Source organism: Cyanistes caeruleus, chromosome 9 (genome assembly GCF_971803275.1).
Source record: "Cyanistes caeruleus chromosome 9, bCyaCae1.hap1.1, whole genome shotgun sequence".
Classification (NCBI taxonomy): domain Eukaryota; kingdom Metazoa; phylum Chordata; class Aves; order Passeriformes; family Paridae; genus Cyanistes; species Cyanistes caeruleus.
Window position 1 is genome coordinate 32193752 of NC_141709.1, and position 22627 is coordinate 32216378.

The 22627-nt window shown below is 41.8% G+C and overlaps 1 protein-coding gene across 29 annotated transcripts in view; it reads left to right on the forward strand.

Moving 5' to 3' along the window:
• Positions 1-22627, forward strand: part of NFIA (nuclear factor I A) — a 404462-nt gene that overhangs the window by 344837 nt on the left and 36998 nt on the right. For 9 of the 29 annotated variants that reach the window (XM_086841691.1, XM_086841689.1, XM_086841693.1 and 6 more), the window contains 3 exons: positions 2525-2611; positions 3698-3736; positions 12127-12255. The exons of 5 other annotated variants lie outside the window; for them this stretch is intronic. In XM_086841691.1, coding sequence (XP_086697817.1) covers positions 2525-2611; positions 3698-3736; positions 12127-12255 — 255 coding nt within the window. The remainder of the gene's footprint in view (positions 1-2524; positions 2612-3697; positions 3737-12126; positions 12256-22627) is intronic. 15 more of the 29 variants (XM_086841698.1, XM_086841703.1, XM_086841701.1 and 12 more) reach the window with 4 other exon arrangements.

A 22627-nucleotide genomic window follows, 5' to 3' on the forward strand; every position in this document is an offset into this window, starting at 1 on the left:
AAGCTGTCTTGTCCTATTTCAAAAATGATCTGTGCCATACGCTGCTGACTTTTCCTGTCCATCCATTAAAAAGTGAATTATGAAGAGTGCTGAGACAAACAGATAGGAGTTTAACCTTGTTAGTAAATATCAGGTAGCTGATATATACTGCTAGAATGTTACATCACGGCCTCGCTCTTCAATATAAGTTTATGAAATTATCTTGTTACTATATAAACTGCCTTGGCTGGGTACATTCTTCCAGAGGGTTATTGTTTGCTGCATGTTGGCACAGTAGCCTGACTCCGAAGAGTCAGTTCACGATGTGGTGAATTTTAAAGACTTGGGACATGGCCATATCTATTTTTCAGCAAAGGAATGAAAGCTTTTTTCCCTTTTTTCTTTTTTTCCCCCCCCTCCCCTAAGGTATTAAAAGTTTCAAAACATGTGCTGAAATGAAAAGGAAATAGTAACTAAAGCCTGGATGGGAAGTAGAGCCTCAAAGTACTGACTTTGTTTATTTGCTTGTTTCCCCCAGAATCTTAATATTTTAAGTACAAGTTAATATTCTAAATCAAATAAACCTGTTCTGTGAACTAGTAAGGTACTTGAACTATTATCACACATTATTCATTTATTTCTGTGTGAGCGCAATAAAAATTTTACAAGCTGTAATCTTGTTCTTTTAATAGAGAGAAAACTATGCAGAATATGTTGCTTAGAGTATTAGATAAGCTGCAGTATGTTAATCAAATATTTTTGTGATATGAGGGCAGTTGAGAAAACAGTACAATTTTTGCTAATGGCACTGGTAAGTAAACGGATCTATCATTACATTGTCATGAAAAGTGACATTGAGCAGAAACACCCTGCCAATCCCTAGAAGATAAGTATTTAATGTAATTAGACAGACACTGTCTCCTTTGTTGAACGTAGCATTAATCACCCAGAGAAGTCCAACTTTATATGAAATGGCTTTTTCTGATATGTCTTTGTATTAGAAAGCTTCTCACACGGTTTTTGCCACGATGATATACATGAAGAAACGACTGCAGCAGCTCCACGGGTTTCCTCATGACACATTTCTTGCTGTTCTGTGTTCCATAATATTTAATTCTTTTTGTTTAGCAGTGTTGCATTATATAGCTGTGACTTGTTCCTAAGTTGAGAAACCTACGTGCAATTTGAAGCTGAACCTCTTTGAACCGGTGTAATGCACTCAAGTTATGAAATGTAAAAGCAACACAAATAGCTTCCATTATGTTCTTCAGTCCTTCCTCTGTGGTGTTAGCACAGGTTCCTTGTTATGGCATAAGCAAAATGTTTCTTGCCTCATAAATGCTAGTCCATAATATCACACACACACAAAAAAAAAAACCAAACAAAAAGAAAAAGAACTTCTTTTTATTAAAATCTCATTGTTAAATGGATGAAAAATGTTGCCCCCTTCCAGAATTCATTGGCACTACATTTTCTTTTTTCCTCCTTTTTTTTTTTTTTTCCCCTTCCCCTCCCCTTCTCCTCTGTTGCTTGTAATTTGTACTGTGAAACGCTGTCTGGTTATGAACTGGTATCAATTTGAGTCAGTGCACAGCTGTGTCTTCCCACCTTCTCAGTGGTGCTGAGGGCTTTGAAGGGAAAGAAAAGGGTTTAGTCAGAGATGACAGTGAACTTCACCGGGTAACAGGTGGAGGTCAAGACGGTTTATTTGTTGGGCTGAACAGAGTGCAGAGATGAAAAATCTTTGCCATAATAAGGTTTAGGAAGAAAATGCTGACTTAGTCTAAGCCTTGATTCCAGCTGACAGATTCTTTTCTAGTGTTCATTACTTGATTTCACAGTTCAGGCAATTTTAAGAGGCTTAAAATTATGTTTCTGCTCTCCTCTATAAAACTTTCCGATCACTTTCTAATTTTTGCTTTAAGTAAAGTAATAGGGACTCCCTGATATATCACTCCTGCCTGTAGACTCTTACAAAGTCAATATGCCATCAAAAATGTAAGGATAAGCTTTTTTTTTTTTTAGACCCCTACTTTTACTGATTCTTTTAATAAATGAAGTAAAAAATTCATGTGTAGGCACCGATTCGATTAGAAAATTAAAACTTTCTAAAAACCCTCCCCTGAACAGTGGATAGTAAACTGAGCAGGATGCTGAAGAAGCCAGTGCTCCTGTCTGGGAATATGTGATTTGCTGAGTTTCAGTCCCCAAGATCTGTCCTGGAAGGGAGTCACAGCAGGCCCCGGGAATCAGAGCAGAACGTGCTGACATTGTGTGTCCCTGCTGGGACTGGGGTGGCCACACACAAAGGGATTTCACCGGGCTGAGCTGCCGGGCTTTGGGTCTCCCCGAGTGCAGCCTCCTGCCCTTCCCTGTGCCAGCTCCTGGGAGGGACACACAGCCCTTTCTCCTCTCCCACCCTTTTTCTTCCACCACCACCACCTGCTTCCTACCTGCTGGAGTGGGCAGAATAGGATTATCTTTAGCCATTTGCTAAAATCTTCCCCCTCAGACTTTCTATTACTTCTGCATTCATTCTTTGCAGGAAGAGGAAACTCACTGGTCAAACCCTTGGACACCAGAATAGTTGCATGCAGTTTCCCAGGGAGCCAGATAGCTCTAAAGCTTCCCAGTGAGTGACAGTTTCTCTCTTCTATTCTTCTGAAACATGTGTTTTACACATATACTGAAAAATGTTAATATCAATTTACAGCCAGATTCTTGCCTTTTTTTTTTTTTTGCTTTTTTTTTAAAAAAAAAAAAGAAAAGATAAAAAAAAATCTCCCAAAGTATTTACACTTAGAGCACCTCAGCACACATGTCACTTTTTTTACGTAGGAAAAAGTGTTGGATGCTCTTATACACATAACATCATTGGGCTTTTGAAAGCTGTTAGCTCATTCTGAGTTAGTGGCAAGAACGCTGGACTTGCCAGCACCAAACTGTGAAACCTTTTCTGTGTGACTGGTAGAAATCTCATGGGGGTAGAAATCCAAAAAAAAAAAGTAAAAATAAAAAAATGGGGAGGAGGGGGGAATGTAAATCTGTGCATTTGGATTCGAGCAGCTTCAATACCATGATATCAACTTTGTCCTAGAAGTCCTTGAATCACAAATCATTTGGGAGAGTGTTTTGGAGAATTACCACTGTATGCTTTCCCTGGTTTTTTTACTCTTTTCTAGGCATCCATTAGTTCCCACTGTCAGGGAGAGGATTCTGGACTAGGTGGATCCCTGTAATCTGATTTGGCATGGCTATTTTTCTGTGTTCCTAAGCTCATGAGATCAAGTTATGTAGGATTATTTCATAATGCCAGAGCAGCAGTTTCTGAGGTTGGACAAAGCTATCTAGCAAAAGTGTCTGATAAAAGAAAAATCCTGTCCCATACTGTAGCTTTCTTGGTCCAGTGAAGCAGCATCCTCATGCACACAAATCTTGTAAAGTTACTTCTGATAGCTCCCCGTGTCCCTTGGTTTTTGTAAGCTAAAGTGCCATTTTCCTTTTTACAGCTTAATTGAACCTAAATGCGCCCATTTCCTGCAATGTGGTATTTTGGTAATTTCACTATTTGTTCCTAAGTTTCCCCTTAAGCAAACTGAAAGCTTTATCACTTCACTGGGCCAAGATTTCACACAGTATCCTGCTTGCTACGAAATATGATAGTGTTCTCTCTCACCTTGTTTCTTTTTTCTTCTTTTACTTTCTTTTATAAAATCAGGATATCTAAGAAACCCCGAACACCGCGGAGCACTTCATGGTGGGTGTGCTTATTCAAACAATGCCAATGCTCTCGTTCTCGGTGCACAGAGTTTTTGTGTTGGTCGGGGGGGGATGTCCCAGGTGCCCCCTCTGGTGTGGATTCTCCGGTGTCTAGTGAGGACAGAGCTCGTGCCAGCGCTGGAGGGAGCACTCACATGTCACCTCTGCCCTTGCCATGCCTGTTTGCACGGAACTTGCAGGGGGATTTTCCCTGGGAGCCCTCTGCCTCTCTGCCAGGTGTGTTTTCACCTGCTCAGTGGGTGACAGAGGGCTTGGGCAGCTCCCAGGAGCAGACCTGCAGGCAGCAGGGCCATCCAGGCTCCTCTGGAAGTGATGCCAAAGCCAAACTGCCTTCCCTCAGGGAATCCTGAAGCCACTGGGAATGCAGAGAAGGGAGGCTGATCTCACCAGTCTGGTATCACCTGTGGGCAAGCGGTTTCAGCCTGGGAGCTGCTGGTGGCAGGTCCCCAGTGCCATCCCAGTGTGCAACTGGACATTCCCAGGAAGGAGAACAGCAGCTGTAGGTCAGCTACAAATTATTTCTGGGTGTTCAGTCCTGTGCCTGTCAAAGTCAGAGGGTAAAAACACTAAAACCACTGGATACCAAAACACAGCAGTTCCATGAGTACACCCTCGACCTGCCAGATTATAAATCCCCTGGTACAATGCACACAAATTCAGTTTGCAACTCTTTCTTCCTTTGGAATAACCTATAAACTCTTCACCTCAAATGGTGCAGGAATCAGGTGGCTTTACAGTCCGTGGTAAATCACCTGGGCTATTTTCAACCCTGACCACAGCTCTTCTGTCAATTAAAACACATGTTCAATGGCAGTGTACACCGATTAAATCTTCAAAACCAATATTAGCACCAAACGTAGTCTTGTCATCATAAAAGTCATCTGAAAACATTACCATGCAGTAACTGAGGTCACAAGTTGAGAAAATCTGCATATTTACCCATCTCCATCTCATGCCTGGGGCCTTCAGCAGCCATCATTGTTATATATAGTCTGGGTAGCCAATGATGGTTTGATGACATGCAAATAATGAGCAGATGATTTTTAAGAAAATTAAATAAATAAGTAAAACCCCAAAAATTTTACTCCATCCTCTTCAGCTGCTAAGATTCCCCTTAGTATCACTCGCAATTTGGGATCCATATGCATCTCAGGAAGATGTAGTTGAAACATAAATCTATTCTGGGTCTTTTACTTGCAAAAATATCATACCTCAGCTATAATCATATGCAAAGACTTTTTAGAGGGCTTTGTAAATGCCATCCAAATTTATGATGGCATTTTTTTGCCTTGCAGCTATAGATGTTCCATCCCCAAAGCACCCACATAAAGGTATATTCTCCTATGGATGGCTGCAGTTTGTCCCTGCTGCTATATCTAATCTGCCAAGTGTGCTGAAAAATTCTCAAGTAGCATTTGAAATGAAACAAATGTAGTCATGAATTTTAGACGAGATGTCTAAAGACGTCATTAGAAATTTACTCTTTTTTTTTTTTTTTTTTTATTCTTGCAATATATATTTATACAATGGAAAATTATACCGAAGCTGACATTAACACAAAGGCAGAATTGAACTGTTATCCTGCTGTTTATTGCTCTTCTCATTAAAGTTTTTAAATATATAACTCATGACATTATGTTTTGAAGGAATTGGTAAGATGTTGAGTACTAGTTTATTAGTTACTGAAAGAACTGCTTGGGTGGCAGAGCAGGAATGAAGCCTAACTTAAGTGACCTAAAACAATCCAGATGATGCTGTAAACACAGATACAAACAGACAAAGTAATACACTCTATGAGAACGTTGTACCAAACAATTAAGGCAGACTTTCATGGGGTGAGATTTAAAAATATTTGTGAATATTGTAGTGCTCGGCTTTAAAATTCTGTAGGAGAGGTTGTCCATCACGATAAACTAATATTTCTCCCTCGTAAATGGATCTGTGCTCATTTGCAAAGGAGAAATTTCAACCTTCTTTTTCCCAAAGTGACATCAGAATTTTGATTCTAACTTGAATTATCATTTTTGGCTAAAAATTGCTGAGGAATCCAAAAGCATTTAAAACCTAAAGCCATTGAATCCATTTAATGCGCCTTTGGCACCTCTCTCTCTCTCTCTCAGTCCTTTTTGAACATTCTGGTCCTCATTTTAATCAATCTCTTTTTATTAAGTTCTTTGGCTCATTTACTTGTACGTGCATTTGCTTTATTTTATTTGGAACATTTCTTTTGTAGTGTCTTGAAAAAGAGTTGTGACATTTCTTTTGGATGGCTCCTTAAGTATCTGGCAGTCACCTATGATACGATGTTGATGGGTACGGATAGATTAGCTCTGTTTTCCTGATGATCTGTCAGATGTCGAGTTCTGAGGAAACTGGATGTGTGTGTTGGTGATGCATATGCAGCAGTTTGATAAGTGGATAGAGGGGGAGCTTTCATTTTTCTTCTGTAAAAAAAAAAAAAAAAAAAAAATGAGTGTTTATTAAGCTGGATTTAGCCCTGTGAAGCGAGGTGCTCCGCTGGCAGGTAGTTAATCAGTGATCACGGTAACTCCGGCTGCAACCAGGGGAGCCAGTACCCATTCAGAACGTAGAAACTAAAGAGCACTTCATTAGGATGAGTGAATTTCCATCTGTGTTGTATTTTGTGTATACTGGAGCAATTAATACAGTGAACTGATGGATGGCAGTCAGTGTGATCGTATCTCGGCTGATGACAAAGTTTGCTCAGCACTAAATAGAACAGACTTACTATGACTGGCAGGAGTGTAGCCGTCAACATTTCAAGAGGCTTGAAATCAGGAATTCCCCAGGAATTTAAAAAAAATACATAGCAGCTGATCAGCCTTTCTGTTGGTACTGATTTCAGTGGAATTTCTGGAATAATTCACGCTAAAGGATAAAAATTCCTTGGAAAATGCTTCCCATATATCAGTTTTTTTCCTTCAACAGCCAACTTGTTTTTCTGCTTCATCCGTTTGTTCTGCATGTTGTCGAGTTCATGGTCCACCTGGTAATACCTGAGCTTCCATGATTCCTTTTCCTAGTGTGCCTTGGGAAGGAGGATCCAGACCATGTTTCACTCATAGCTTTTGTTCTGAAATCTCCATCTAGTGGCAGAGGGATACTGGGAATATTGGGGTAATTATCCAAAGGTCTTTGGAGATGAATATGAGCTGGTCTACCAATGTAGCTAACGAGAGATGGAGTTGTTGTGTGACGTGTGTGCAGGTAGAATTGTGTCAGTAATTAATCGAGTGAAATGGGATGGATTTTCAGGTGTAGATTTGGAGAGAAGGGGGATTGTTCTCCTCTTGCTGTGACTCCGTTCATTCCATCAGAGTTAATCCTGATTTTTTTTTTTTAGTAAGGCACGTGGTAGGCATATGGAAAAGAGGTTGGCAGATACTTGTTTGTCCTGGGGAGGATTTGTGCATTCAATTCTCACGCATCATTTTCTGGTCCATTTAAATATATATCAGCCTCATACATGAACATTTGAAGACCTTTAGCTGTACCCAAGGAAGACTCTTGTGTGGTGCGTTTCTAGTACTGGCAAACATGAGGAGGTAGAGGAATTAAACCCACCACAATGCTCCAGTGCCCCTTAGAAGATGAGGAACACGAAGTTTTCCTGTGCACTCACTGATTAAACTTGGGCTGGAGGTTTGCGAAGTGCAGAGTTTTGGAAAGTCTTTCTGCGGGACTTCAACATCCAATGGCTCCAGTAACCAGAGTCTCCCAAGGACAAGGATCCCATTTGCGCTTGCATTATGCATTTGAGCAGAAGGGTGTGATGCATGATGTGGAATGAACAAAATAATAACTCGTGTGTTTAGGGAAATGCCAAATTAATGAAAATTCAGAAAGCTCTAATGTTGAAAAAGCACTCAAATTTCCTTGGTAGAAATATAATGCTGCTAACAGTTTCAAGATTATTGTTGTCTGAATTTTCTGCTTATTGTGTACTGCAATTAAAATTCTCCTCAGCTGAAAAACTGATGTCAAATTAATACTTCCTTTTGGAAAAAAATACTAAAGTACACATCTTGTTCCATTTAGCACCATCATGGTCTTTGATCAGGTTCCCTCTGTCCAGTGAATAAAGCAGATTTATGTTAAAGGGAGCAGGCTCAGACCATATATGTTTGGCATACATACAGAATCACATGAACACAAGTAACAGTAAGTTACACACCCACTTAGGCTTCCATCTGCATTTTATTCCACAAATCCCTTTATTTTCTTCTTTTATTTAGCAATTAACTTCTCCATTTATTCTGTAGTTAAAAGCTGCCATAAGATGAAAATAGACAAAGTCTGATTTTCTTCTCTCTCACTCTAAATAACATTCAGAGGAGACTCAGACCTGGATTCTGAAAGCTGTGCTTCCTGAAAAGTGCCAGGTGTGACTGTGATTTGGACAAGAGTCCTATCCACAGAATAGTGAGGAACACTTTTAACCCCCACCTGGGTTACCCAGCCGTTGTGTTCTGGCTGTTCTTGTTTATTCCTTGCTCAGAGCAGATGGATGGAAAGAGGCAGGGAACGGGGAGGATCCTTGGCTCCATTCCCTATCCACCGGCCAGCGCAGCTGAGACAGGCTGGGGGAGATTGTAATTTGTTGCTGCCCTGCACCAGAGAGCAGAGACAGGAGAGCAGGGACTCAGGGGTGTCCTTAGAGCTGGCACTGCCCCTTCCTCAGGGTCCTGTGAAGTGCTGAAATCTGCTGTGGTCCCCAGTAATCGCTGGCTCCGGGGACCAATGCTGAGGAAAGCCGAGCAAGGCAGCGCCATCCTCCCGGGATGCATCCCCAGCTCTGCCCAAGCTACCTTCAGCCTTAACTTTTTAATTTCCTGCATCCCTGAGCAACACAGGAGGGGCCCTTCAGACTGGGGGCCCCTAAATGTGTTAAAACTCATTAGGTGTGGAGCAGAAGACCCTTAAAAACTAGCCAAGAGTCTCCAACGTGGGTGCCAGAAATTAAACACCTAATTCAATATTTAGCCAGCTACCTTTAGTTCCTTCCTCATAGTTAATGTACACTGTGCCACCTCATAGGTGGCCTGATTTTCATAGGCACCAGGCACCTACAACTAACTCCAGTGTTGAGACTGCTCACCTAAGTGAGACTTGTAGAATTGAAAGTTTTTCTGGGTGGTTAAACAAGAGTCCCCTCGCTCTCAGCTCCCAAAAGGAGCTTCAGCAGAATGACCAGCATTGTAACATATGGCTTAGCAAGGGGAGGAGGAAAAAAAGAAAATGAGTATTAGAAATGGATGGACTAAAGAATACGCAGGATATATCAGGCACATTAACCAAACATATGGTGCTAAATGAGATATTTTTTTTTAAATTGCAAAAAAATTGACATTCCTGGCAGTCTCAAGGATAATGTGACATGGCTGTGATAAATTTAGAAGAATGGGACATATTTTGGCTTGTTCTTGGAAACCTTTTTTCTTGCATGCCGACTGTATTTCTTCTTTTATTAACCCATTCAAAGAATGTTTGAATTTTGCTGCTAGAGCACCATGCTAGCGCAACATAAAATGTGAATGATGCTAATTGCTTTGCACTGCCTAACTTTCTGTCATACCCTCCCCTCTTAAAGGACAAAACATGCTTTGGAAATGAGCTGGCAAGCTCATCTTCTTCTTTCTCTTGGTCAATATTAAGTGATGTAATTAAGCTCCTGTTTGCATATTCTTCTGAACTAGGAAGCAGCCATTTTTTTCTTGAGATCTGATGGATGTGATCACTCAAAATAAAATGTGTCATTACAAACCCCAAACAAAACAAAAACATGGTATAGTTGGACTGTTCCAAACCAATACATTTCAAAATACCCTGGAAAAAAAATAAATAAATGAACCAAACTTGTGATAATAATGGCAATCAGAACGATAACAAACAAATAGACCAAAAGTAGCAACCAATCATCAGCGCTTCAGTTTGTTTTTCTACTGAATTTCCCTGCATAGGGTTACATGAAAATCTCTATTTTCACATGAAAGCCTCTGCCTCGACCTTATAAAACCCATCCCCATATGAACATGACACTGCTCAGCACTGCCACACTCAAGGTCATTCATCAGCTTCTTTGTAGCTCCTCAAGTTCCAGTGTTTGGACACAATCACACGAACTTGCTGCAGCTTTAAACCATATTCCACTGCCTCTGCCCCTTCTCCCTGCTGTGGTTTAGAGATGAGTCCTGCAGGGTTTTTTTTTTTTTAACACAGGGGTAAAAGAAAAGCTGTTTCATTTTTTTTAGAAGAATTTTTTTATTATCTCTGCCGTAACCCTGAAGAGCATTTGTAACCAGGGAAAGCAGGGAGCTCCCGAGCCAGCTGAGCCATAGAGTTGAGCTCTCACTCCTGCCTCGACCTCTGTCACCTGCCCAGGGCTCAGGTAACTCATGTCCCACCTGGGTCCCTGCTCATGGGCTGCACAACATTGCTCCTGGAGCAGCTCCCATGCTGGAAAATTTTAGTCACCTTCCCTTTTCTTAAAAGTCGCTTGGACTGCCCCTAATATTTTGCATTTAGGGCTGGGGTTGACACTCCTTTGGTGTTCCCACCCCCAGTTCTTCCATCATAGGGAAATCTGGGTCAACAGCACCGTCAATTCCTTTGAGTGTCCTTGTCCTGAATGTGGACATTCCGTGACTGAGTTACATCCCATTGGAGCAGAAATTCAGCAGGCTGCACTGGAATGTTTCATTGAAACACCTCAGTTCAATCTCCTTTTTCTGTCTTCCCCTGAAACTGAACCAATCTTTGCTTTTGTTCCTGCTCCAAAGTCCCTAAGAACACATGAAAATAAAAATAAATAAATAAATATAAAAAAAACCCCAGCCCAATATTTTTCTTGCACCATAGTCAGTTCTAAGCTTTGATTTTTAAAAGGTTAAATCTGTAACCTTTCCTGCTCTGAAGGAAAAGTCACCATAACGGCAAACCCTGTAGCAAACAAGTTTTGAGGCAGAAAGCTGCAAGTACAACACTGGAACTCAAACCATTCCCTTACTTTATTTAACTTACAGAAATATAAACTCCAAAGCCTCATTGAAACCATTAAGACCCAGCAGTGCAGAGTATAAAGTACAAGAAGGCTCCTGCATATTGCAGTCAACATCCCAGGGACTATAAAACTAGTCTTATTAAATATAAAGTTAATAATATAGCCCAGAGATAATCTTGTCCAGGCCTCTCTCCTTATTTTTTTAACAATTAAATACTATAAAACACAGAGTTGGAAATAAAATTAAATTGCTTTGCTAGTGGAAGTTCAACTTGCACATTGCCTGATATTTTGCTTTTCCACCTGAAATCTCCACCTTTGTTTTGATATATCCCTACGGATATGCAGAATGCCTGATGGGCTGTATGTACTGAAAATCTTGAGTTTTCAGGATGCATTCTGATAATCAGAATACCCAGATGCATCTAGAACTGCAAAAATACAGGCTAATACAGACAAAGATGCATACTTTTAATCCATACACTGTAAAATTCTTTCACCCAAGCATCTACCATACACAGAAAAGGTTTGGGTTTTAAAAGCCCGCTGCAATGTGTTCATTTCATTAATTCTGTTGAGCCTTGTTATGGCATCAGCAGGAGTTACTCTTACCCTGTACACCAAACCAGTCAGATGAGTGCCACACCATTTCTGCTTGTCCATGGCAGAGGTTTCACCCAGTGACAACTTAATTCTGATTTTCACTGGGAGCCTTTGATGCAGTTCAAGGGCATTGCAACAACTCTGAAATAATTCCAGTGAGGCTACTAATATCAAGACATAAATACAGCTCACCCTTTAAAAAAAAAACATTTAAAAGCGAAAAAGAACCACATAAACAGTTAACTTTAAAATACCTTTGAAGTCAAGAGAGTGAGGGGAGGAAGAGTTTGAACTCAGAGAACTCCATTCTCTAGTTGTGCCTTGAGTCGTGCGGCACATTTAAAAGATCCATTTGCAATAATCTACTAAACCAAGGAGTGAAAGACAGAACTCATAAAAAACCTGTAAAAATCCAAATGCTCCAGCTATTACAGATTTCTAAAAATAAAGCAAGAGTAGGTTTCAGTAGCAATAATAAGCTGCATCTTATCCGTATTTCAGATTTATAAGAAAAAATATGGCTGCCTTTTAGTACTCATGGCTCAGAGCAAACCATGGCTGCTTCTGCCTTGAAAAAAAAAAACAAACCCACAAATAAAAGTGAGCTTTCAGCTTGCTGTTGTGTTGCGTTTCCTTTGTCCTTTAAGTGTGTCTAGCTGCTTCTGCACCCCCTTTCACAATGCATAGGCTGTCGTTCCATGACCTAGCATTATTAAATTGCACTTATCAATCATTCTTGCCAGGAATGCCATCGCCAACTACATTAAAGAAGTCAGAGAAGTCTGGTTTCAGCAGTCCCTCGCCTTCGCAGACCTCCTCCCTTGGAACGGCTTTCACACAGCACCATCGACCTGTCATTACAGGACCCAGAGGTGAGGCCTTTCCCGAGAGCCCCCAGGCACCCAGGGGTGGCCACGGCAGCCGTGGCCGTGCCAGCGCCGCTCCACGGAAAGCCATCGCCAGCTGTGACCGCCCAGCGAGGGGCTGTGCTCAGAACCTTCACACCCAGGAGGGTTTAGGTGTCTAGAGGATGGTTCTGTTAGGCTGGGCTGCTCTTGGGAGAGCTCCCGATGACCGCTCGAGGTGGAAACGCTGGTGTCTGGGGCCTTGGGGTTTTGTTGGAAGAGGGTGGGGAAAGGGACAGAGCGTGTTGCAGGGAAGTGTGTTCTGCTTGTGACCATCCATCACGTTGACTCGGTCCAACTGCTCGAGACAGGGACCCATCCATCACTTGTGACCCACGCCTGTCTTCCAGCTCTGTGGATTTCCTTCTGCCAGTCATTTATTCTTGTGCTGCTGGTGTCAGTGTGCCTTGTTAGGGGGACGCCTTTGAAGTTGGTTCCTGCAATAGTTCTTTGGCTGGTTTCCTTCCCAGTACTCTTCTGACTGACTTTCCAAGTAAAAGAGATGTCCTCTGGGTCTAGATGTGCTTATACATTTCTGTTAGAAAGATGCATTTGCATTTAGCCTAGAAAACTAAATGCAATACTGAGTTCACATTTGAAAAGGAGCTCACTTGGGCATAGTAAGAGACACAAATGAATGAATCCTCTTACAAACCTCTTTGGAAGATACAAAAATAGGAATGAATGGTTGTGACATGTTTCTTTTCTGCTCTGAAATTTTGTCTCATTTAGAGAAGATTATTAAGGAATTGGTCGAATGGTGAAGCATAAAAAGGCATATTAGCAATTCATCCAAGAAATTGTTTGGAAATGTCTGTTTGGCATCAGTGTGGTTTCACTGAGGGCAGCATAAACCAGGAGGAGCCTCTTTGTCTGCACATCCAGGTGATGTGGTGAGAAATGGTGGAGTTGCACAAAGTTGAAGCAAGGTCAGACTTGCACTTCAGGAGGTTTTGTGCTTTGTTAAATCTGCTTATTGTAGTTTGATTTGTTGTGGTTAATCCATAAAAATTATTCATTACCCTTAGACATACACCTAGATACTCAGAAGATATTTAGGCATCTGAGCTCTGTAGAGATTTCCCTTGAAATTTGGATCTGAGCTGTCTGGCAAGTATGTCCTCTTTTAAAAGCCTTGATAATTGGTGATACAAGGATGAATAATATGAAGCTTCCATTAACATTCTATTCAGTGCACATCAGCTGACTCCCAATTCCTGTCTTTTAGAAGTTCAGCCTTTTAGATTTCAGTTGTTGATTGATTAGTTAATAGGCCTTTCTTTATTTAGCTGTGTTTTACCTCACACTAATTTTTTAAGATCATTGACTGCCTTTGTCTGCCCCTGTTTAGACCCTCTGTGCTTTGGATTCTTGTGTGGTTGAGAGAGGAAATGTCTCAGTGGTGAGGCCTTGTTTAAATCTCATCTACAGTCTGTTTTCACAAGACTTTTTCTGTGCACTGAGGGATTTCCATTGGCTACGTGAGAAGAACATTCAATGGGAGCCAGAAAAGCAAATAGAATTATTACAGTCCCAAATTTTGTTTGTTTGGAAGGAGATGTTCTTTACTGACTCCACAGAGAAGCAACACAGCTTTTAATCATCACGGTTCCTAACAAGTTAACCAAAACTCTTCTTCTGCAACACCATTTAGGAGCATCCTCTATTTTATGCCTGCTCACAAAGAAAGTCTCACCAACTTTCAGGAAAATAAATCCCTCTGAATCCATCCATGGTTTCTTTAAGTGCCATCATCCTGAAAAAATCTGGTCCCAGACTTCATTCTTTGTTCTTTTGGGACATTCCTCCTCAGTATTCTTCTTCCACAGCACACTGGCTGTGTTTATTTCCCTGCTGCAACAATCATTCTGTTAGTAAAGGGTGATACCCTGAGATGGATTATTTTCTGCAAATCCAGCTTTGTTCTTTATCCCATCGCCTCTGGCGTACTTTAGGGACAGTAAGCAGAAGAGAGGAGCTTTTCAGGTATCAGAAGTGGCAACATAAAGAGTATAATGCTGTCGTATAAGAGGATATAATTGAGAGATTCACTTCCACCAGTAGTTGCTGGGAGTTGTGCCTCTGCAGAAATGATGGCACAGCACACACAGGCTAAATTAAATTCCCTCTGGGCACAGGTGCATTATGTAAATGGTCAGGGGCAGGTCATTGCTAGGGGTCTCTGGAAAACAAAGAGGAGGATTTAATCCCCATTCTGCAGAGAGATTTGGGAGGAAGGGGAGTTGTGAGTAAGTAGGTCGGAGTAAGCTGCTCGATCACAAGGAGGTTCCGTCTCCTTCTCGTCTTCGTATGTGCAAGTTTGTCACTTGGATGTGTGTATGAGATGCATTTGTAAAGCATGATGAAAATAGACAGCAGAGAAGAAGCTGTAGACTGTTCGTGGCAGGTGTTGTCATTGACAACCAGCGATTTATAACTTCTCGGGAATATTCCCGAATCTTTCACACGCTTCCAAACATCCCTTGGAATACACTGCACCTCTGGTGCTGGGGTGTCCCAGGATCCTGAATGTCCTTCCCTGAGATCCCCACAATGAGTCATTCTGGAAACAAAGCTTCCTTGGAGGAGGAGGAGGAGGAGGAGGAGGAGGAGGAGGAAGATCCTTGAGAGGATTTCTTAGCTCTAAGGTGCTCCACCCAACAAACCAGTTGGAAAAGCTCTGCTCCCATGGAATTGTCTGGATGTGCTGTGCTGGGAAGGCTGTGCTCTGGTTGCTGTCTGCACTGGTGCTGCTGGCAGTGCCCAGCCCAGCTGGGCAGTAGCCAGGAGAGAGGATCTGAGCTGGCTGACCAGCAGACCAGATGTGCAGCGAGTGCTGGCGCAGGGATGCCAATGCTTCAGTGACTCCTCAGTACTTCCAACAGATGGTGGCAAGATCCAAGTTTCTTTGGTGATAAGCTAGCAAAGTGATTCATGGAGCCTCACTTGATGATGGCAGTTTTTTGGGCATGACTCTATGAATGCACCATATGTCTTCTCTGGACCAGCATGGTTAGGATTCAGTGTCTGGCAGATGGTAAATTGATCACCTATAGGGTGGCTTTAGCATCACTATCAGTTTTAGAATTTATTTCAAAGCCCTGAAAATTCGAGCAGCCAGATCTCTCTCCTACTCAGGCATACTTTTGTTACCTCCAAATGAGATTATTTGGTGGTCAGCTTAGCTCACCACAGCACTCCAGCACTGCAAAGCCATCGTGGATTGCTGGCATCTCACAAAGCTTCCCAGACCACTTGAACTCTTCACCAGACAGTGAAGGATTTAAATACTATGGGTGACAGCAGTATTTACATAAGTGGTTTTAAGCTTCCATGCATTGCTACTTACACTCTGGTGACTTTATAACTGGAGCTGGCTGAAACATTAAATTGACCACGATCTTGTAAAGCCAGGATGTACAGCAGCCTGTGCTGCAGAGCATTCAAGCATTCCCATGGAATATGACAGCATGGATCCTGCAAGCCAAAAAAGCAAGGAAAAAAAGGCAAGGAAAGGGAAAAAAAACCCAAAAAAAACAATGAGATGGTGTGTTAGGAAGATAAATGAAGGAGAAACACAATTACAAGAAGCAAGAAATACAGCACGAAGGCAAGAACCCAAGGAAGGGGGTGTGTGAGAAGAAGGGATGAAAGTCAACTGGTGGACTGGTTTCCATTATATTAATTTCCTCCATAATTACCATTGCCACTTAGACTTTTATCAGGACAAGGCCTGCCAGGGAAACGCTGCAGCACAGGACTCTGTGTCCATGCCAAAGTGGCAAAACCTTAATGTCACATATCTGGAAAGATACCGTGTCCTTCTCTATCAAAATCCTGCACCAAAGTCCTGGTGCCTGCTCACTGTCCTGTCAGCCAGCTCCAAGTGAATCAAAGTGATGGTGTACATTGTAAAAAGACATTTTGTAATGTCCTGTTCTGTACCAGTCTCTGTGGCTGCTTCTTGATGCTGTCAGCTGGCACAGTGGTGTAACCTCCTGCTTCCCTCTGAATTTTGACAACAAACCTGTGCAGCTTGACACAGACACCTCAGAGCAAAGGGTGGTGATGCCAGAGAGCCAAGAGAGTCACACCACAAGGGCGAGGAGGCTGAGGTGAGGCCATAAACAGCACAACACTGACCATCAGAGCAGTTTACATGATCCAGTTTACAATGTCATCACAGCTGACTGAGCAGGGGGAGATTTTGATTTTCTGCACTCACTTTGGAGTAACCTGGTGCTGAAGGAAAAGCAGTTTCCCAACAGATGGCTTCAAGGTCAGGCTTTCTCCATGACACCGTCCCCAAACTTCCACCGCCTGTAGCCCGGGCGGGGAGGGCAGAGAGGGAGCCCTGCAAAGGGTTAAAGCTCCGGCTAAACAAAAGTCAGCGACCGTGTAATTAAAACTCTACCTTTGTTGTATTGTCAAGAGTTAGCCTGTGACATAGGAAATATTTAAAGGAGCAGGCTGTTCAGCTAATTTGTGTGTGAGTGAACTGCTTAGACAGTCCTATCCTAAATTAACTGTAAGACCACCCACCGAGCTCGCCTCATAAAGGGCCACGATTGCTCAGCTTCCCTCTCTATAACCGTTCAATAATTACTAGATAAATGCATAACTAAAAGCTCTATTACACTAATAATTTGTACTGAGATAGATGTGTGGGACACCATGCTGGGTTAATTTGTCATCCCTGCAGCAAACTTCTAAAGAGGGCTCTTTTGCAGAGGAGTTGTGTTAAATATGTTGCTCCAGTGAGGACATGTTAGAGCAACAAGATGACTTGGTCGCTTAATCTCCTAAAGAGGCAAAATGCCTGGAGGGGAAAGTGCCAGAAAGAAGAAAGGGGGGGTGATTAACACAGTGGACCCAGATTTAAACTCATCCTGACAAAAGGAGCTGATCTAACTGAGCAAAAGAATAAAAAAAAAAATTAAAAAAAAAAAGGGGGGGGGAGGGAGAGTTAAAAATACTAATAGGATTTCATGCATCCCTAAAAAAATAATACCAAAATAAAGTGCTGCAGGAACAAAGTATTTTGCCCATGATTTTTCTGATGCTGTGTTTGGTCTCTTTGCTCTCTTTGATGTATCCATGGAGTTTTAAACTATATGCTTTAAACAGTGCAGTGAACTATAATATTTTTATCTCTGCTTTATGCTAAATTCTTCGAGCTTCAGACACACACAAAAAGCACATTATTGCTTTAAATATGGAACCCATGTTTAAGCATCAGAGCTCTGGATTTTCAACCTCCTCTATTGACAGAACCATAAATCATGTTAAAGTTAAGTGAATTACTGTAGCGTGGAACTATAGCTTTAACAATGTTTATGTAGTATCAGCTTACCATCTACAGAATGAAAGGGAGGAAAAACACTGATATTAGAAATGGGAATGTGGAGTCCTATTAACTTAACAGCAATATATCACTCCAAAGTCACAGATTCCATTACCATGCCCTTTTTAGTATCAAAGCAGAATTATATCATCACACACATAAAGGTTGTAGTTTTTAAGAGAATTTACATTTCTATTGTAAACTTATCAACTGCATTTCATTATAAGAAAGACATGATATATTCTCCTAGCAGTAGTTTTTATCTTATGATGAGAATATATGAGAATGCATCATGCATATTAAAAGTAATAATAATATGCAGAAGTTGACAGCATTTGATGCAAGGCAGGAATTCTACAAATATGTAAAATTAGGGTCTTTTTGACCTCTAGCTGTAGTCTGGGAAGGAAGGAGTGCTTTCTATAGGTCTGATTTTTATTTCTGTCCCAGTGTAATCAATTCTGTAGTATTCTGATCTCCCAAAGGCAGCAGAATTCTGACATGTTTTAAAACATTCTGCTCAAAATAGCTAACTTAACTGGCCCCCTGCCCATGCCAGAATCTGGAACCAGTGCTCAGTTCAGCTCCACAGGTTTTCAAAAGCAGCCTGTAATACTCAGCAGCCCAGAGTACACCAATAAACCCTGAGCTCAAACACAGCCCTAAGCATATTTTCCTTTTGCTAGGAGCTCCGTGGGCCTTGGCAGAGTGTCCTCCCGCCTCCCACTTGCTACTGCAAGATTTCTTACAGGAAGAGTGTTTCTGAACAAAGGGTCCAGGTGCCTTGTACCACTCAGAGCAGCAGAAAAGGGCTGAGAGCCAGCCCTGATCTGGAGATACCGTGGCTCCCTTCTTTTCAGCAGTGCTCAGCTGGCCTGCTGCACTTGACTTCTGGAGCTGAGAGATGGATAGCCTGCAATTCAGCCCATCTTTTTGATGTTCATGGTCAGGAACAGATCCTCTGTCCATCCTATCTAGGGTGTTTCACTATCTCTTGCACTGGGCACTGGTTTCTGTTATATTTTAAGTTTTTCATCTATGTTTGCCTACAGAATGTGGGAGTGAGAGATACCTAAATTTTACCGGTGCTCAGAGGGTAAAGCCCTGTTTTTGTTCTCCAGCTCCATGATTTCCCAGCCTTGACACTGCAAATAGGAATGTGAGATGGGATCAGTTTGCATTTTGCTCATCCTTGGGCCTGACAAACGTGATACTAAGCAGCCCCTTTGCACCATTATGGGACTTACCAATACTTGAGTTTTCCAGGGATGTGAATTCCCTTCCAAGGGCTCATCCTAGGACTGGTCAGTCCTACCCTCAGCAGCTCAGTATTTAAGTAGAGGCAGATTCTGCCAACCTGAGTAAGCAATTCCTCTACTTTTATCACCCTGAAGTCTGTTCCTAATGGGCAGTAAGAAAAATGGGGACTTTCAGAAACCTTTTAAAGTGTTACAGGGAAGCAGCTCCCATTGAAATTCAAAAGCAGTTAATGAATTCTCTCAGGACCTCTGCAAATCCCAGCCCAAGTTTCTTAATTATTTTTTTTTTCCTTGTTTGGGTAACTGCTTTCATCACCAAAATCTGTGGGCTTAAAGCTATTGTTTTAGGCTTCCATTCTTTACCTCTTGTATTGTATTATACACAGAAGTGTAAGTTCCTTTCAACAAATTTGGATTATTGCCAGATCTCCTTATTAAAAAGTCACTCTTCATATTTCCGATAAACACAGCTGTTTCATGGTGTTTGAAAGCATTTCACATCAGCCAGCATGGTGGCTTAGCCAATTAGTCCTCTAATATGGTCAATTTTGAGAATAAGTACCTTTGGGGTACAAAGGGTGGGATCCATCTCGCATAATTTGAACTGGCATCACTGGAATGGCAGGAGAAAAGTTTGCAGCACGCAGGGAGTTAAAGCAACTTAGAAGCCTGACGTGGAAGTCTCTAGCAGAACAAACTGTTCTCTAACATTTCCAGGGAAATGACTTTTCAGAAAATACTTTCTTAATTGTAATGAAGCCAATTATAATGGCCTCAAAAACAAGCGGGTAAAAAACGATCCCGTTTCATTATGGTTCTAATGTTACTATTTCTAGGAAGGCTGATCAATGTTTAATGAAGTATTAGTAAACTTAATTATCACTTTATAGAGGAGGTATCTGAGCATTGTGCCCTGATCCAGCTGATGGACCAGCCCTTGTGCCTGTGATGGAGCTGTGGTTGTGATTCCCAGCACTTCTCCCTGGAACAGCCCAGGGTGATAACACCTTTTCCTGAGCAACACCAAACAGCCCTTTCAAAGACTTCAAAGGACTTCAGGAAGAAAGAAATTCCATCCAGTGGTGTGGACTTGAAGGGGGTTGGCAGGGCTTTTTTTGGAAGGGGAGATGGAAGGTGGATGGATCAATCTGTGCCCCCATATGTTGGGCTGTGCTGGTGGAAAACCTGTCTGAGCACTGTCGGTGTCCCTTCACCGTGTCAGCAAGCACTCCCCGGGAGCAAGCATCCCAGGGCTCTTTATTAGGAACTGCTCCTTTGTTCCAGGATCCTAAATATCTGAAGAAAACTGTAACCTGTTTCAAATTAACTGATCCTTTATTATCTCATCGCTCGCTCGGACAGGATTCACAATTTTGGCTCTTCTTCAGAGCCTCGGCCACGTGCAGCGCTCACCCAATCAATGGGTGCAGCTTATTTTATCGCTTACTTGCTTTATTATTGGCTACTACAAATCAAGAAGGGGAGAAAGGCAAGACAGACCTGCATAATCAGAGGTCTGAATTCAGCATTCTGAAAAATCCTGTGACTTCTGTGCTGCACAGCACCACGAGCTCATAAAACACTGAGGAATCCAGTGTAGCACGCAACAGCTGTACTGCATAATTACTTGGCCCAATAGCAGCAGTTTTAAAATACTGGTAATATCTGTTGCAGGCCACCATACATTATCATCTCATTTTCAATAAAAAGTCTGAGATGTTTCAGACGAGCTCTGGTGGAATTAGAATCATGTGTGCTTTGAAATATTTATGCTTGCCTTGAGATGGAAGGATAACTCCTGCCTCCAACCCCCACACAAAATAACAGATTTCATAACGCCAGAGAGTCCAACTCCTCCATACCTACAGCAGGTAGAAATGAAGTTCTGATCTTGAGTACACATCTTTTCATAGATTGTAGAAGTCATATTTTATGTCATTTACTGAGGTCAATAATAAAATATAAATGTCACAGGCTGAAAGACGCCAGGAGAAATATGGTTTGGCAGGATGGAGCTGCTTAGGGATACATAAATAATAAGTCAATAAGTAAATAAATAATAGACAAAGACCTATTTTATCTTCCATTTGAAGATCTCAAAGAATTTACAATCTCTGATTGAGACTTGTAATATCCCATCAGAAGCAATAAGAGCCTCTTCTCTTACACAGAGTAATTTCCATCACTGTAGGTGTGAGTTTAGGAATTAAAGACTTTATAATTTTTATTAAGTCTGAAAATCATGACTGAAAGGGCCCTTGGCCTTTTTAGAGGCAAACAGGGAAAATAACGACCTGCTTCATTACCCCTTGTGCTTCAACTGATTAAAAATGCTTGTGAGGGCCCCTATATTTGGAAACACATTTGTGTTCTGCGCTCAGAACTTGTTGGAGTGGCCAGTTTTGCACTCACCAGAGTTGCTGACCACAACACAGCTATCAGAGTAATGGTCTGTGTCTGGGCCAGCAGATTTTAGACTTTAACATTTAATTCCCTCTCTCTAGTATCAGGCAGGCACATTTGTAATGTTGATCAGTTTCATAGTAGTGGTTTTTCTCCTCTTATCAAAGAGCCCTTTCTTCTGGCACTTGAGAAATTTGCTATTTCCTAGTCAGAGGCTGCAAAAACAAACCTTTGGAGATCCTTACTGCACTCATTACTTCTTATGCTAAGAAGAAAATGACCCCTCCACGTCAGTGTATGGCACAGGCTGAGGAATGAAGCCAATTTTCTTGTTTCCCTCCCCCAGTCCTTCCCTGATCAGCAGGAAGCCCTTGGAGATGGGCTGAGGAGTTGGCCGAGGCTCCGAAGAGGAACCACTTTCTCCTTGCAGCACTTTGCCTTGCTGAATTATTGTTGATCACTCCTGCATTTGTTTTCCTTCTCTCTCTCTTTGGGCAGGTCACTGACACTCACTCTCCACTTTGTTTTCTGCCCTGACGTGCTGAGGAGGTCAAGACAGCAGAGAAAGGCTTGCTCCTTACATGCCACTCAGAATTTCTTTAATCTTTCTTAGAGCAAATCAAATTATTAAATGAAGAGCTGTACTTTGGAAAAGCTAAATACAGTGTTGTCTCAGGCCTAGCTTTGAATTCCCACATGTTCCCTGGATGCAATTCTTTATTCCTTCTTGTTTGAGATGCATTTCAATGTCCTTTTCACCCAGCAGAACAGAAATGAGTTCGTTCCCAGATGTGCATAAAGGACGGTGCAATTGCATAACAATTTCAAATAGCATTAAAAGAGCTGATACTAAAAGGAAACTCTCTTTTTATATTTCAGAAATTTCAATTTATTTCCTACTTAATTAGATGTTTGTCACATAAATGTCCATTTCTCACTTTTATCTTCATCCTTCATATTCCATCTGGCACACAAGGAAAGGGGAACTACAAAAGCAGATAAAAAAAGGGAGGAAGACAGAAATACTGTAGGCTAATAGAAATGCTGTTGTAGTCATCAAAATGCTGGCTGGGATCTACCTGACTGAAGGTGTGTGGGTGGAATGGAGGTGTCCACCTCAGAGCAGCACCAGTCAGAGGCAGGGGATTATTTTGGGGTGAGGTGGCTCCTTGGACACTGTTCAGTTTTCTGTCCATTGTCATAATTGCTCCGTGGTGGTCACTCACTGAAGGGAATCCCCCATTAGCTCTGCCTTTGATGTTTCTCTTTCTCTTGGGAATATTTTCAACAGAATTAAGGGGAGCAGAATTGTGGGGTTAACACAGATACCAGG